Here is an 11,049-nt window from a genome sequence, read left to right as displayed (position 1 = left end):
CGCAAATATTAAGGTTAAGAGGCTGAGCTCGTAGATGATGATAAATAACATAGTTATGTATAATATATTACATTTCTGAAAGTATATCCCTGTAATTATTACACACTGTAGCTTTAAAGTCAGAATTCTGAGAAAAAAAAAGTCAGAATTCTGACTTTTTTCCAATACTAAATTGAAATAAAATTTTAAAATCAGTAACTTTTTTTTTTTTTTCCAGTGGCCCTAATCCTCTTCCGTAAGTTTCAACTGAATCCTGACAAAGAAAGAAGTTCGTCTGAATTGTTGAATCAAAATGATTAAAACTGGGGGGAAAAAAAATCAGTCAACAGAACGAAGACTCTGAGGATGGTTCTGATAAACCAAACCTTTGGGCCGGTCTAAGTTCCGTCCAAACTCACCAACGCTGTTCTGGGACACGCAGGCCGGCAGCTTGCTGCTCAGCTCGTCCTTCAGCTGATCAATCAGTTTGTAGATGACGGAGTGCAGCTGCAGCGGGACGCCCTTCTTCGCCGCCAGCTGCTGGATGGAGCGGCTCGCCGCCACGTTGAACCCGTAGATAGAACCTGAGGGAGAGGAAGAAATGTTCAACCGGTTCTGACCCAGCAGGAAAAAAGGTCTGCTGTAAACAGAACCCCACAGCCTCCACTCCTGAAAACATGTCGCTTCATTCACAAAACTGGAGGTGCTGGATCGTCGCTGGAACCGGTTACCATGGCGACATCAGATAATCAACAGTTCTGGAACTCAAACGTCAGAACCAGCTTCTTCATCCTGCATTCCAGCTTTACACATCAAGCTTTTAACATGAAACCCAACAGAATCCGTCGCCATCAGAACCCGACGGAGCGCCCCCTGCTGTCCATACCTCCAAACATCTCCGCCATGTTGACGTCGTTCTCAGAGATATCTCCAATGCCGAAGTGGACCACCTCCAGCTGGCACTGCTCCTGGGCGTCATAGCCGTCCAGGATGTTGAGCAGCGCCTCGACCGACCCATCCACATCTCCTGCAGATCAGAGGGACTCGCTGAGTGATGTCACAGTGGGCGGAGCCTGCCAGAGACAAGACGCCTCCCTACCTTTGATGATGAGCGGCAGGCTGAGCTCGTCGCTCTCCGTCCTCTCGCTGGGCCTCATAGAGAAGCGGGTCTTGTTGGCCCGGTACAGAGCGGCCTTCCTCTGCCGCCAGCTCAGGTGGGCAAGCCCCTCCCGCTCCCGTCGGTATTCCTCCAGGTGGAGCTTCTGCTTCAGCTCGATGGCGCTCTGCTCCTCAAGGAGCTTCTGCTGCTCCTCCTCGTGACTCCTCCACTCCACCACCTCTCTGGCTCGCTGCTGCAGAAGCAGAGAAACTACAGGCTTTTATTGCAGCGGTCTCAGATAGGAAGCAACCATGACTCTCTACATCTGGAGGACAGGAAGTCCTGCTCCGTTTCTGGGCCTCACCTCAGACTCCACCTCCAGGATGGTCTCCCCGGCGGATGGCAGCTCCTTCCAGCCGACCACCTGCACCGCCGTACTCGGTGCCGCCTCCGCCAGAGCCTGCCCGTTCTCATCAAACAGGAAACGCACTTTGGCCCAACACTTCCCGGCGACCAGGACGCAACCTCGCCTCAGCGTGCCCCTCTGGACGATGGCAGTCGTTAGCGGTCTGAGGAGACAGCGGGTTAAAGCGGGTCCAGCAGAGCGGTTAGTTCCGGTTCTGGAGGACTCACCCTTTGCCTTTGTCCGTTCGGCTCTCGATGACGACTGCCTCCACCGGACCGCTCGGGTCAGCCTTCAGCTCCAGAACCTCCGCCAACGCCACCGTGGCCTCGGCCAGGGCTAGCAGGTTGTCGCCCTAGTAACGGTAACATCATCAGAGGTTACTGTGGTCAGGAACCAGATCCCGGTTGAGCCGAGGTCCTGTTTGTGTCAGTTCACCTTCACAGCAGAGATGTGGATGGCCTGGACGTCTCCTCCAAACTCCTCGCAGATGACATCATGAGCCAGCAGCTCCTGTTTGACGCGCTGAGGGTCGGCCTGAGGTTTGTCACACTTGTTAACCGCCACGATGATAGGCACTAATGGACGGAGCGCAGGAAGGAACATCAGAATCTGTTCTCCGTTCACGCCACCGCCGCACACGCTCAGCTCCTACCTTTGGCTTTCCTGGCATGCTGGATGGACTCGACTGTCTGGTTCATGACGCCGTCGTCTGCCGCCACCACCAGGATGATTATGTCGGTGGCGTTGGCTCCGCGGGCTCTCATGGAGGAGAAGGCGGCATGGCCCGGCGTGTCCAGGAATGTGATCTTCTCCCCCGTAGGCAGCTGGACTGGGAGGAAAAAAAAACAGCCGGTCAGACCTGCGCCTGCAATCGTTCTGGGTAACCGGTCGTCCAGGAATTTACCGAGGAAGGCTCCGATGTGCTGCGTGATTCCTCCCGCCTCCGTGGAGACGATCTGGCTCTTCCTCAGGCTGTCCAGGAGCGTGGTCTTCCCGTGGTCCACGTGACCCATGATGGTGACCACCGGGGGGCGGCTCACCAGCTGCGCTGGGTCAGCCGGAGGTCTAAAGGGGCACAGCAGATCAGTTCAGTTAGACTGACGTCAAATTAAATAGCATCTGCCTTAAAAGGAAAAAATAAATAATAACTGCATCTGTTATCTAGTCTGAAGTCGCTAGTTCTGCGAGGTTTCCTGGTTCATCTGGTGTCTAAAGGGAGGAGAGCTGGACTTGGATCAGTCAGAATAAATTAAAGTCCTGACGGGAAGATCCCTGAACCAGAGATAAAAACAAAACCAGAAGAAGTTTTGGAACATTTTACAAGAATTTGTTGAAAATTTAAGCCCTATATCAGGAGTTGTAAAGCTGTTCGCTCCCAAAAATGCGTATTTTGACTGGAAGCTCGGAATAGCAAAGATGAAGACGACGAGGAACACAGAACAAAATGTTTTACAGATGAACCAACCTGTCCAGGGATTATAGCTGGAGATTAACAATCTTGCTACAACCTGACCACTGCATCTTCCCTTTTGTTTAAAAGGTCAGTTAAACGTTCTACATTCTTCCTGTTTGAAATAAAAATACACCTAAACCAACCATATAAAGAGCAGACGAATAATACTTTAGGTAGATTATAATATACTTAAAATCATAACTTGGTTCTTTACTATCTTAGCCCTCATTAAGAGTCATTCTACAGGGTCCAAAGAGCCACGAACAGTTGCAGAACCACATGTGGACGTTTCTTTGTTTAACTGCTTAAAGGTTGGAGTGGTGGTAGAGACTTGGGGGGTTGCAAAAACTCTCGTAAACAAAAACGGGAGGGGTCAGTAAGAAAAGTTTGGGTGCAGCATTCAGCAGCCATGCCTTGAGATCACGTAAAGGAGAACCTTTTTTTTGCATCCTTTATTGTTTATTCCAGAAATGTTTAAAAAAAACAAACCACTGGATTTTTTTTTTTTTTTCAATAGCCACCTGTGTGGCATTTGCTATTATTTTATCATCCTATCAAGTAAATGAAGGAACAAGAACCATATGGAACAGTGCATCTCTAGATTACACCCATACTGTGACTTGTGGGAAAATTGCTTCAGAACCGGTATGTCTGCTGCGGCCAGATCTGCTGGTACCTCCTTTGGACGTCTCTATTGGGTCGCTCTCTGCTCTCGCTGAGTTTGGCCCATCTGAACTTCATCCCAGACCTGGTCACCACCTCTTTAATCCACTTCTCCTCCAGAACAGAGTCTGGCTTCAGGGAGTCCAGGTCCATAGAGGTGTTGAGCAGAGCCTCTAAAACGTGATCTGGAGGAGAACAGAACCACCAGTCGGCACAAAAACACCTGGAAACAATCTTGCAGTTTGTTCAATTCAATTCAGTTTATTTATATAGAGCCAATTCACAACACCTGTCATCTGAAAGCACTTATCTACAGGTTCTCACCAAAGTCTTTGTTCATGGCTGCTGCTAGCGCTGCCGCCGTCATTCCCTGTCTGATCTCCACTTCCTGTTTGTCCACTTTGGGCTTTGGGTTCTGCTTCTTGGGGTCCTTCCTCTGACCTTTCACCTGGAGAAAATTATTTAAGAGTCCATGTCTTTATTTCCACCCAGAAACGACACTTTCCAACATTCAAATCGCTGAGGTTAGAACCTTCAATCAAAACTACTAACAAATCAACAGCTAGGAGCAAAACGCTCCTGTTTGTTTTAGATCCTCAGACTTACCTGTTTGGAGGCAAACCTTCTGCTCTGTGTCCAGGTGAGCAGGGGGGCGGAGCTCCTGGAAGGACAGAGGAGCAGGTGCATGTCTGTGTGGGACAGCAGCCTTGCTCCCCGCATCACTGATGACATCACATTCATGGCTGTAGTGGGAACAACTGGAGGAAACAAACAGTTCAGAGAAAAATTCAGCTCTGAAATAACAGAAACAGTCATGATTGAGACCAGCTGATCACAGGGAAACTGGTGAAAAAGTTCCCAAATAGCAGCTCCTGGCGATAAAACAAAGAAGAACTGCTAAAAGATTCAACCTAAATGACACCAATTATGTTTAGTTTAATCAGCACCATCAGGTAATATATATTGTGACTAATAATCCCGCATTCAAGTCAAAACTGCTCATAAGACACAAACTAAAATACCGGATAGATCATTGAGAAGCTCTTGTTTAATCGACGCCCACTGGTGTGATTGATTCATTTGAAATTACCCCCCGAACCTAAAATCTGACTTTTTCTGAACGGAGTTCTGTTCTTTTGCTACTCAAAATGCTGTCAGGAATTCACTACACCGCCGCAAAATTTCCGTAGCCTGCTCGCGCTCCGAGTCTCACCTGAGACAAGTCAGCTCTTCACCTCATCCTGCGTCAGAGAAGTGGGAACAGTCTCACCGTGAAATTCGGCTGCTACTGGGAGCCGCCATGACAGTTAGCTAACGCTTGATATCAATATCAACATTAGCACCCCCTTCTGGTGTGGAGGAGCATGAACATACCCCGCATGGTTTTAGTGGCGCCATCTTGGGGCGGTCGACAGCTCCGCTCAGTGTAATGTGTTGAGCAAGCACAAACTTTACTCGCTGAATATTTAATTAATTGACACGTTTTGGTTTGTTTTTGCTGAAAACAAACAAATGGTTCATTGCATTTAAATATTATTAGTGGGGTTAAGAATAATTGAATATTCTGATAGGATGTACTCATGTTGCAAAGCAATTTTTATTATTATATACAAAAAAAACACATTAATACAGGTATACACAAATATATACATACACATATCTTTTACCTTATACATATATACATTTATGTATACATATATAAATATATCTCCATATAAGTATCTCTCTGTTAATTATTATCTATGAGAATAATACTGAGAATAAAGTCAGAATTATAAGTTTTAGTGTCCGATTTCTTAGATTATGGTCAGAATTAGAAAATTAAAGTGGGAATTAGTCAGAATGCTGAGATTCAAGTTAGAAATAATCATTTTTTGTTTTATTGAGTGGCTGTTTTTTCGTTTTTGTTTTTTAATGGTCATAATCTTCTTCTAAACAAAAGTAACATATCAATGACTTGTTATTTCACCAATTAATTCCTTAAATAGTCTAAAAATTAAAGTTAAAATTGATATTGACCAATTGAAGACCAATTTAATACTCCAATATTTGTGCCAGACTTTATATCTCATACCATTTTTACTAATCCATTTTGCATTCGTTTTACAGAAATCTGGCCTGCTAAGTAGCGCAGTGGGTAGCACAGCTGCCTTGCAGCAACAAGGTTTGTGAGTTTGATTCCAAGCCTGCTCTTTCTGCTTGGAGTTTGCATGTTCTCTCTAAGCATGTGTGGGTTCTCTCTGGATACTCCAGCTTCCTCCCATGAACCAAAAACATGACTGTTAATTGGTTTCTCTAAATTCTCCTTAGGTGTGAATGGTTGTTTGTCCTGTTTGTCTCTGTGTTGCCCTGCGATGGAATGGAGACCTGTCCAGGGTGTCCCCAACCTCTCGCCTGTAGAGCGCTGGAGATAGGCACCAGTGACCCCTCTTGGGATAAGCATGACAGAAAATGAAATTAAATCTGCAGCTCTAAATTCTTAGATTTCAAAGACTGTTTCACAAGAATTTCGATAAAATAGATTTTCAGAAAATCTGTATCCTCCTGCACATTCATTATTATCAATCCAACCAAAGCCAAAATGTTGGTTCTGCTTTGCTCCCAGCGCACTTAACCCTTTTTTTGGTGGATATGATTGGATGCAATTTTTTTATTATTATTATTCCTTCAGGATGATAAGCTGTAAAAACCACAAATAATATCAACAGAATAATGACCGGGAAGGTACAGACACAGGCACAATATCTTATAATAGAGTCTGGCATATACGCTGTGATAAACTATCCATAATCATAAATTCCCAGTCAACATAGATTATTTCTCATCACCAGAATCAGAATTACTTTGTTAATTCCTTGCGGGAAATTATTTTCTTGCAATGGATCCGTTTACAGAAGAGAGAAAAATAAGATTGTAGGTATAATAGATCAAAATAAAGTATAATAAAACAGAATAAAAAAGGAAGAATTACAAGCCACATTCATTAACTGCCATCAACATAATAATAATAATAATAATAATAATAATAATAATAATAATAATAATAATAAATTTTATTTGTATTGCACTTTACATTTCAACAAAATCTCAAAGTGCTACAAAATTCATTGTTAAAACAAAACCGTACAATAAAAACAGCATACATAGTTAAAACGAGACATTACAATAACATAAACTACACATTGTTCTAAACAGTAATAGAGTGTCCATTCATTAAAATGGTAAATTGTAAATAGGTTGTCCCTCTGAACTCCGGTAACTTCTGAGCTTCTAATCCTCCTGGTCCACAAGTTCCTCCTGTACTGAACTGCACTTTATCCTGGAGTTTGTCTTGAGTTTTCTCCTTCTGCAGAACTCTCCAGTGCGCCTCCAGAAGTTTCCTTTGCTTCTTCTTTTTCCTGTTTGCCACCAGGTGTTTCTCAACCCAGCACTGCACCAGTTTTTTTTTTAAATCATCAGTCTGCTGCTTTCTTCTGGCTTTCCTTTTCCAGATCATTGATAAAGCCTGTAGCCTCTTTCTCTGCAGTTTTCTGTTTGACTTCGATCTCCTTGATGAGCTCCTTCAGGTGTTTCGGAACAGATCCCTCAGAGCGGTGAAAACCTCATCCCCTTTAGCTTTCTCTCTGTCTGCATCATGTTCACCGAACTTCAGTCTCCTGAATCTTTGCTCATCTGCTCTGGATCTTGGTCTTCTGAACATCAGCCTCCGTCTTCTGCTTTCTTTTTCTTCAGCTTCTTTTCTCAAAGCAAGGGAAGTTTATACGTATAACACAATTCAGAACATGAACAATTCAAAGTGCTTTACACAAAATAGACAATAAAATAGAAGAATAAAGGCAAATACAGATATAAAACATTAGTAAAACAAAACAGTTGGACCACAAGCTTAAACTAATATAAACTCAGTTAACTATTTAACTGCAACAGTCAAAGGCAGCTTATAAACAAATTCTTTACTTTGATTTGAAACAACTCAGGCTTTCAACACTTTTACAGTCTTCTAGGAGTTTGTTCCCCTGATAAATGGAGCATAGGAACTAAATGCTGCTTCTCCATGATTATGGAGCTTTTAAAGGCTGAATTATTCTTCTCCAAGTTTGGTCTAAAACTGCCGTTTGTGTTCGGTTCTTACTTGTTCTGAACCTCTTCCATAAATATACTGCAAAAACGATCTAGAAATAAGTAAAAATGTCTTAAATTAAGTGTATTCACCCGTAATTTTAGTAGGTAAATTAGACAGTTTGCCAATGGAATGAGTAATTATACTCTTAAAATAGGATAATTAGATAAAATGCACTTGAAATAAGACAATGCAATTGGGTTTTCTTATTTTAAGTTGTTTTAAATTGTCTTGTTCCACTGGCAAAATGTCTCTTTTACCTCTTCAATCCAAGAACAAATGCACTTATTTTAAGAAAAAATTACTTATCTAGATTTAGATTTTTTTGCAGTGTAACTGAGTCAGATAAGACAAAAAAAAAAAAAAAACTTTCTCTGTCTCTTCCCTCTGGACATTTTCAGACCCGATTTCAGTTTTTGTCAGTAAATACGACACCAGCTAACCTGACTCCGCCAGATGGATATGCGGAGCAAATCAACCTTCGGTTGAAGTAATTTTGGGAAGGGGCGAAAATACTGGTTAGCTGATTGGCCTATGTTGGTGATAGACGGGCCAAATAAACCAATCAGATCAACGAAGCATATGACGTACTAACAGCCAGGCTACTCTTGCCGAAACCAGTCGGGAGAAGAACAAAAACATATTTTCCTCTGAGAAAAGCCTCCAGAGCAGTGTTTTGCTCTTTTTTCAGTAAAGAAATACTCTGTAATTCCGATAAAACTTGCTCGATAGCCACGCTAACGCTAGTTTCATCGGCTGAAGCCCAGGGGCGGGTTTAGGAAATTTGGGGCCTATAGGCAAAGACAGGCAGGGGGCCCTCTGAATTAAGAAGACAAAACATAAAACAGACCCACAGATACATAAATTTTAATATAATAGACATACATTATTTGTTCAACGTTTTGTCCCTATTCTTGTTTTCCTCTGTTTTGTACTCAGCTGACTTTTCATGTCGTTTCAAAAGGAATGAAACTAAGCTCGCTTAACCGATTGCTCCTTCCTGTGTTTCCAAAAAGGCGGCAGCAAAAGCAAATAACCCAGTCCTTCTTTCCACTGTAGACAAGCCATGATCTGCTTCTCTGTTCTCCATTTTTCATTTGTATGAAATAATAGCTGCATGAATCATGACAGCAGACAAGATAGAGGAGAGCAGGAGGCGGGGTACCAATCTACTTGCTCTGGAGAGCAGAGTTTGCTGCTTTTATATGCTGTCGCCAAAGTCTCCAGTAGCAGAAAAAAGGCACTAGATGTGGCGCTAGGTGCTTTTTTGAAATAAAAGCACTAGAGGGGTCTGAAAAGTCGCTGAATACACCTGTGCCTGAGACACACTTAATATTATAAGCATTCTGATGGCGTTTTAATTAAGGGATTTTTATTAAAAACATAATTAATGTGGACAAATAAGTAATAGCTGTATGGAAAAGGAGTTTTATGGGGCCCCCAGGAACTTGGGGCCCTAGGCAACTGCCTAGTTTTGCCTAATGGTAAATCCGCCCCTGCTGAAGCCGCCATGTTCTATAGACTGAACTGTCGCGCTTCTCGTTGCGTCACACCTCAACCCGCCTCAAAGCCAACGCTGATTGGACGTTCCTTGGGTGAACGGCTCCCAATTTTCTTTAACAGAGAGTCTCCAGACTGACTAGCGAGCGAAATCTTGAAAGCTCGCGAGATCAGGATGGTCTCACGAGGCTAGACACCAGCTGAGATAAATAAAGAAAAAAGTTCCCGTGTGATTGACTCAGCTGCTCTGTTGTCTTTCAGGTTCATTTTTATTTCAGGTTGACCTGTAACTCCTGGTTCAGAAGTCAGAGACTGGCCGGCAGCATGGTTCCTTTACCCGCAGCATCAGCTGTCTGAACTTATACCTCAGGTCTACCTGTGGAACCTGGATCTCCACCTGAGATGTATGTATATTCATCTGATCAGGGATAAGAAATACGATTCTGGCTCTAGAACCTGTCATTGAAACTTGTAGCCAAAGGCTTTCAGACGTCATGAAATGATTTCATCCAATTCTTCATTTGTAACAAACACACAAAGAAAGGCTCATCTAACAGGTTTATTGATTTGCATCTATCTATCCTAAATTAAAAGGTTCCTATATTAGTCCATTCTGGTTTCTTCAGTTCTTCTGGGATCATCAGGAAGCATGAAGGTGAACAGATGAACAGCAGGCTGATTTTAAATTGACCATAAACACATCTTTGTTCTTTAAACGGTTTCCAGGTTACAGTTTTAACAACTCATTAAGGACCAAAGAGCTGATCCTCCAGGTTAACTTTCAGAACATCTTTTAAAGAGGTATTGGATCTGAGCCGCTCACAGAGCCGGACTGAAGCGGTGCTACATGAGGCGGTTTGGATCAGACATTTTATTCTTCACAGTTAAAAACAGACAGATTCACCCTGCTGTTATAAATCAGTCTCATTTTCACATGAACAACTTCAAGTGTTTCTCTTTTTTCCCTTTAAATCTTCAGGCAGCATTTAGTTTTAGAGGGAACAGCACCACCCTGTGGCTGAAAACGTCACCTACACAAACAGAGGAGTTTTATTGGAACAAACATCTATTTTCTACCCAGACTATGTTTTTTTTTATTGTGTTCAGAGGTAGAAATCTTAAAAATGTTTTTCTACAGTTTATCTCCTGTGTTACTTTTACTCTTCTTTTTTTTAACCTTCAGGTCAGTAAACTGCATCATTGTCATCATCATCATCATCATCACAGACAGAAACACACCAACAGTATCAACATATTTAAAAGCCCTAAAGATTATAGCACCACAAGTAAAATAAGCTGTATCAAATGTTTGGTCAGAGATTAAAAAAAGGCACAAACTGACACAAAAACACATCACATCACTCAGCTACATGGTGGTGGAGATCAGACGTTTCTCCAAACATCTACAAACTACAGATAGAAACCTGAAACACTGACACTTTCTTTGCTTTCATCTGAATGTACAAGACAAGTCCTGGCTGGCATGACTTTTCAATCCTTCAATCTGAGGAAGTGTGTGGAAATGTGGATCCACAGCATAGCTAATCCCAGATCTGCAGCTGGAAGTCAGACTTCTGTTCCTAGCAGGGCAGAAACAAGGATGCAGACGAAGAGGACGGTTCCAGAAACCTCACTGGCATTTCCATACGAACAGGCTGCAGAGAAACAAAAAAATATGAGGATAATTATCAACTTTATCAGTCACTGCAAATGTACATTACAGATTAACCCATTCCATACAGAGCAGTGGGCAGCATGGAGCCCTAACCTGACTCCACCAGATGGATTTGCTCCGCATATCCATCTGGAAACCTTCGGTTGAAGTAATT

The 11,049-nt window shown here is 42.8% G+C and overlaps 2 protein-coding genes across 3 annotated transcripts in view; both read right to left on the bottom strand.

Annotated features, from left to right (window-relative positions):
- The window catches only part of mtif2 (mitochondrial translational initiation factor 2), an 8,059-nt gene extending 3,133 nt beyond the window's left edge, over positions 1-4,926 (bottom strand). The window contains exons 1-12 of the mRNA XM_015371421.1: positions 4,814-4,926; positions 4,207-4,358; positions 3,925-4,048; positions 3,614-3,785; positions 2,389-2,549; positions 2,137-2,313; positions 1,920-2,059; positions 1,712-1,836; positions 1,443-1,647; positions 1,079-1,331; positions 866-1,006; positions 399-563 (exon numbers count right to left, since the gene is read on the bottom strand). Coding sequence (XP_015226907.1) covers positions 399-563; positions 866-1,006; positions 1,079-1,331; positions 1,443-1,647; positions 1,712-1,836; positions 1,920-2,059; positions 2,137-2,313; positions 2,389-2,549; positions 3,614-3,785; positions 3,925-4,048; positions 4,207-4,341 — 1,798 coding nt within the window. The 5' untranslated portion in view covers positions 4,342-4,358; positions 4,814-4,926. The remainder of the gene's footprint in view (positions 1-398; positions 564-865; positions 1,007-1,078; positions 1,332-1,442; positions 1,648-1,711; positions 1,837-1,919; positions 2,060-2,136; positions 2,314-2,388; positions 2,550-3,613; positions 3,786-3,924; positions 4,049-4,206; positions 4,359-4,813) is intronic.
- Positions 4,927-9,774: 4,848 nt separating this feature from the next.
- LOC107082676 (echinoderm microtubule-associated protein-like 6) overlaps positions 9,775-11,049 on the bottom strand; it is a 37,990-nt gene continuing 36,715 nt past the window's right edge. For both annotated transcript variants that reach the window (XM_015371462.1, XM_015371463.1), the window contains one exon: positions 9,775-10,875. In XM_015371462.1, the coding sequence (XP_015226948.1) occupies positions 10,851-10,875 (25 nt within the window). In that variant the 3' untranslated portion in view covers positions 9,775-10,850. The remainder of the gene's footprint in view (positions 10,876-11,049) is intronic.

Source organism: Cyprinodon variegatus, unplaced genomic scaffold (assembly GCF_000732505.1).
Source record: "Cyprinodon variegatus isolate N-32 unplaced genomic scaffold, C_variegatus-1.0 Scaffold58, whole genome shotgun sequence".
NCBI classification, from domain to species: Eukaryota; Metazoa; Chordata; class Actinopteri; order Cyprinodontiformes; family Cyprinodontidae; genus Cyprinodon; species Cyprinodon variegatus.
This window is presented reverse-complemented; position numbering and strand designations above follow the sequence as displayed.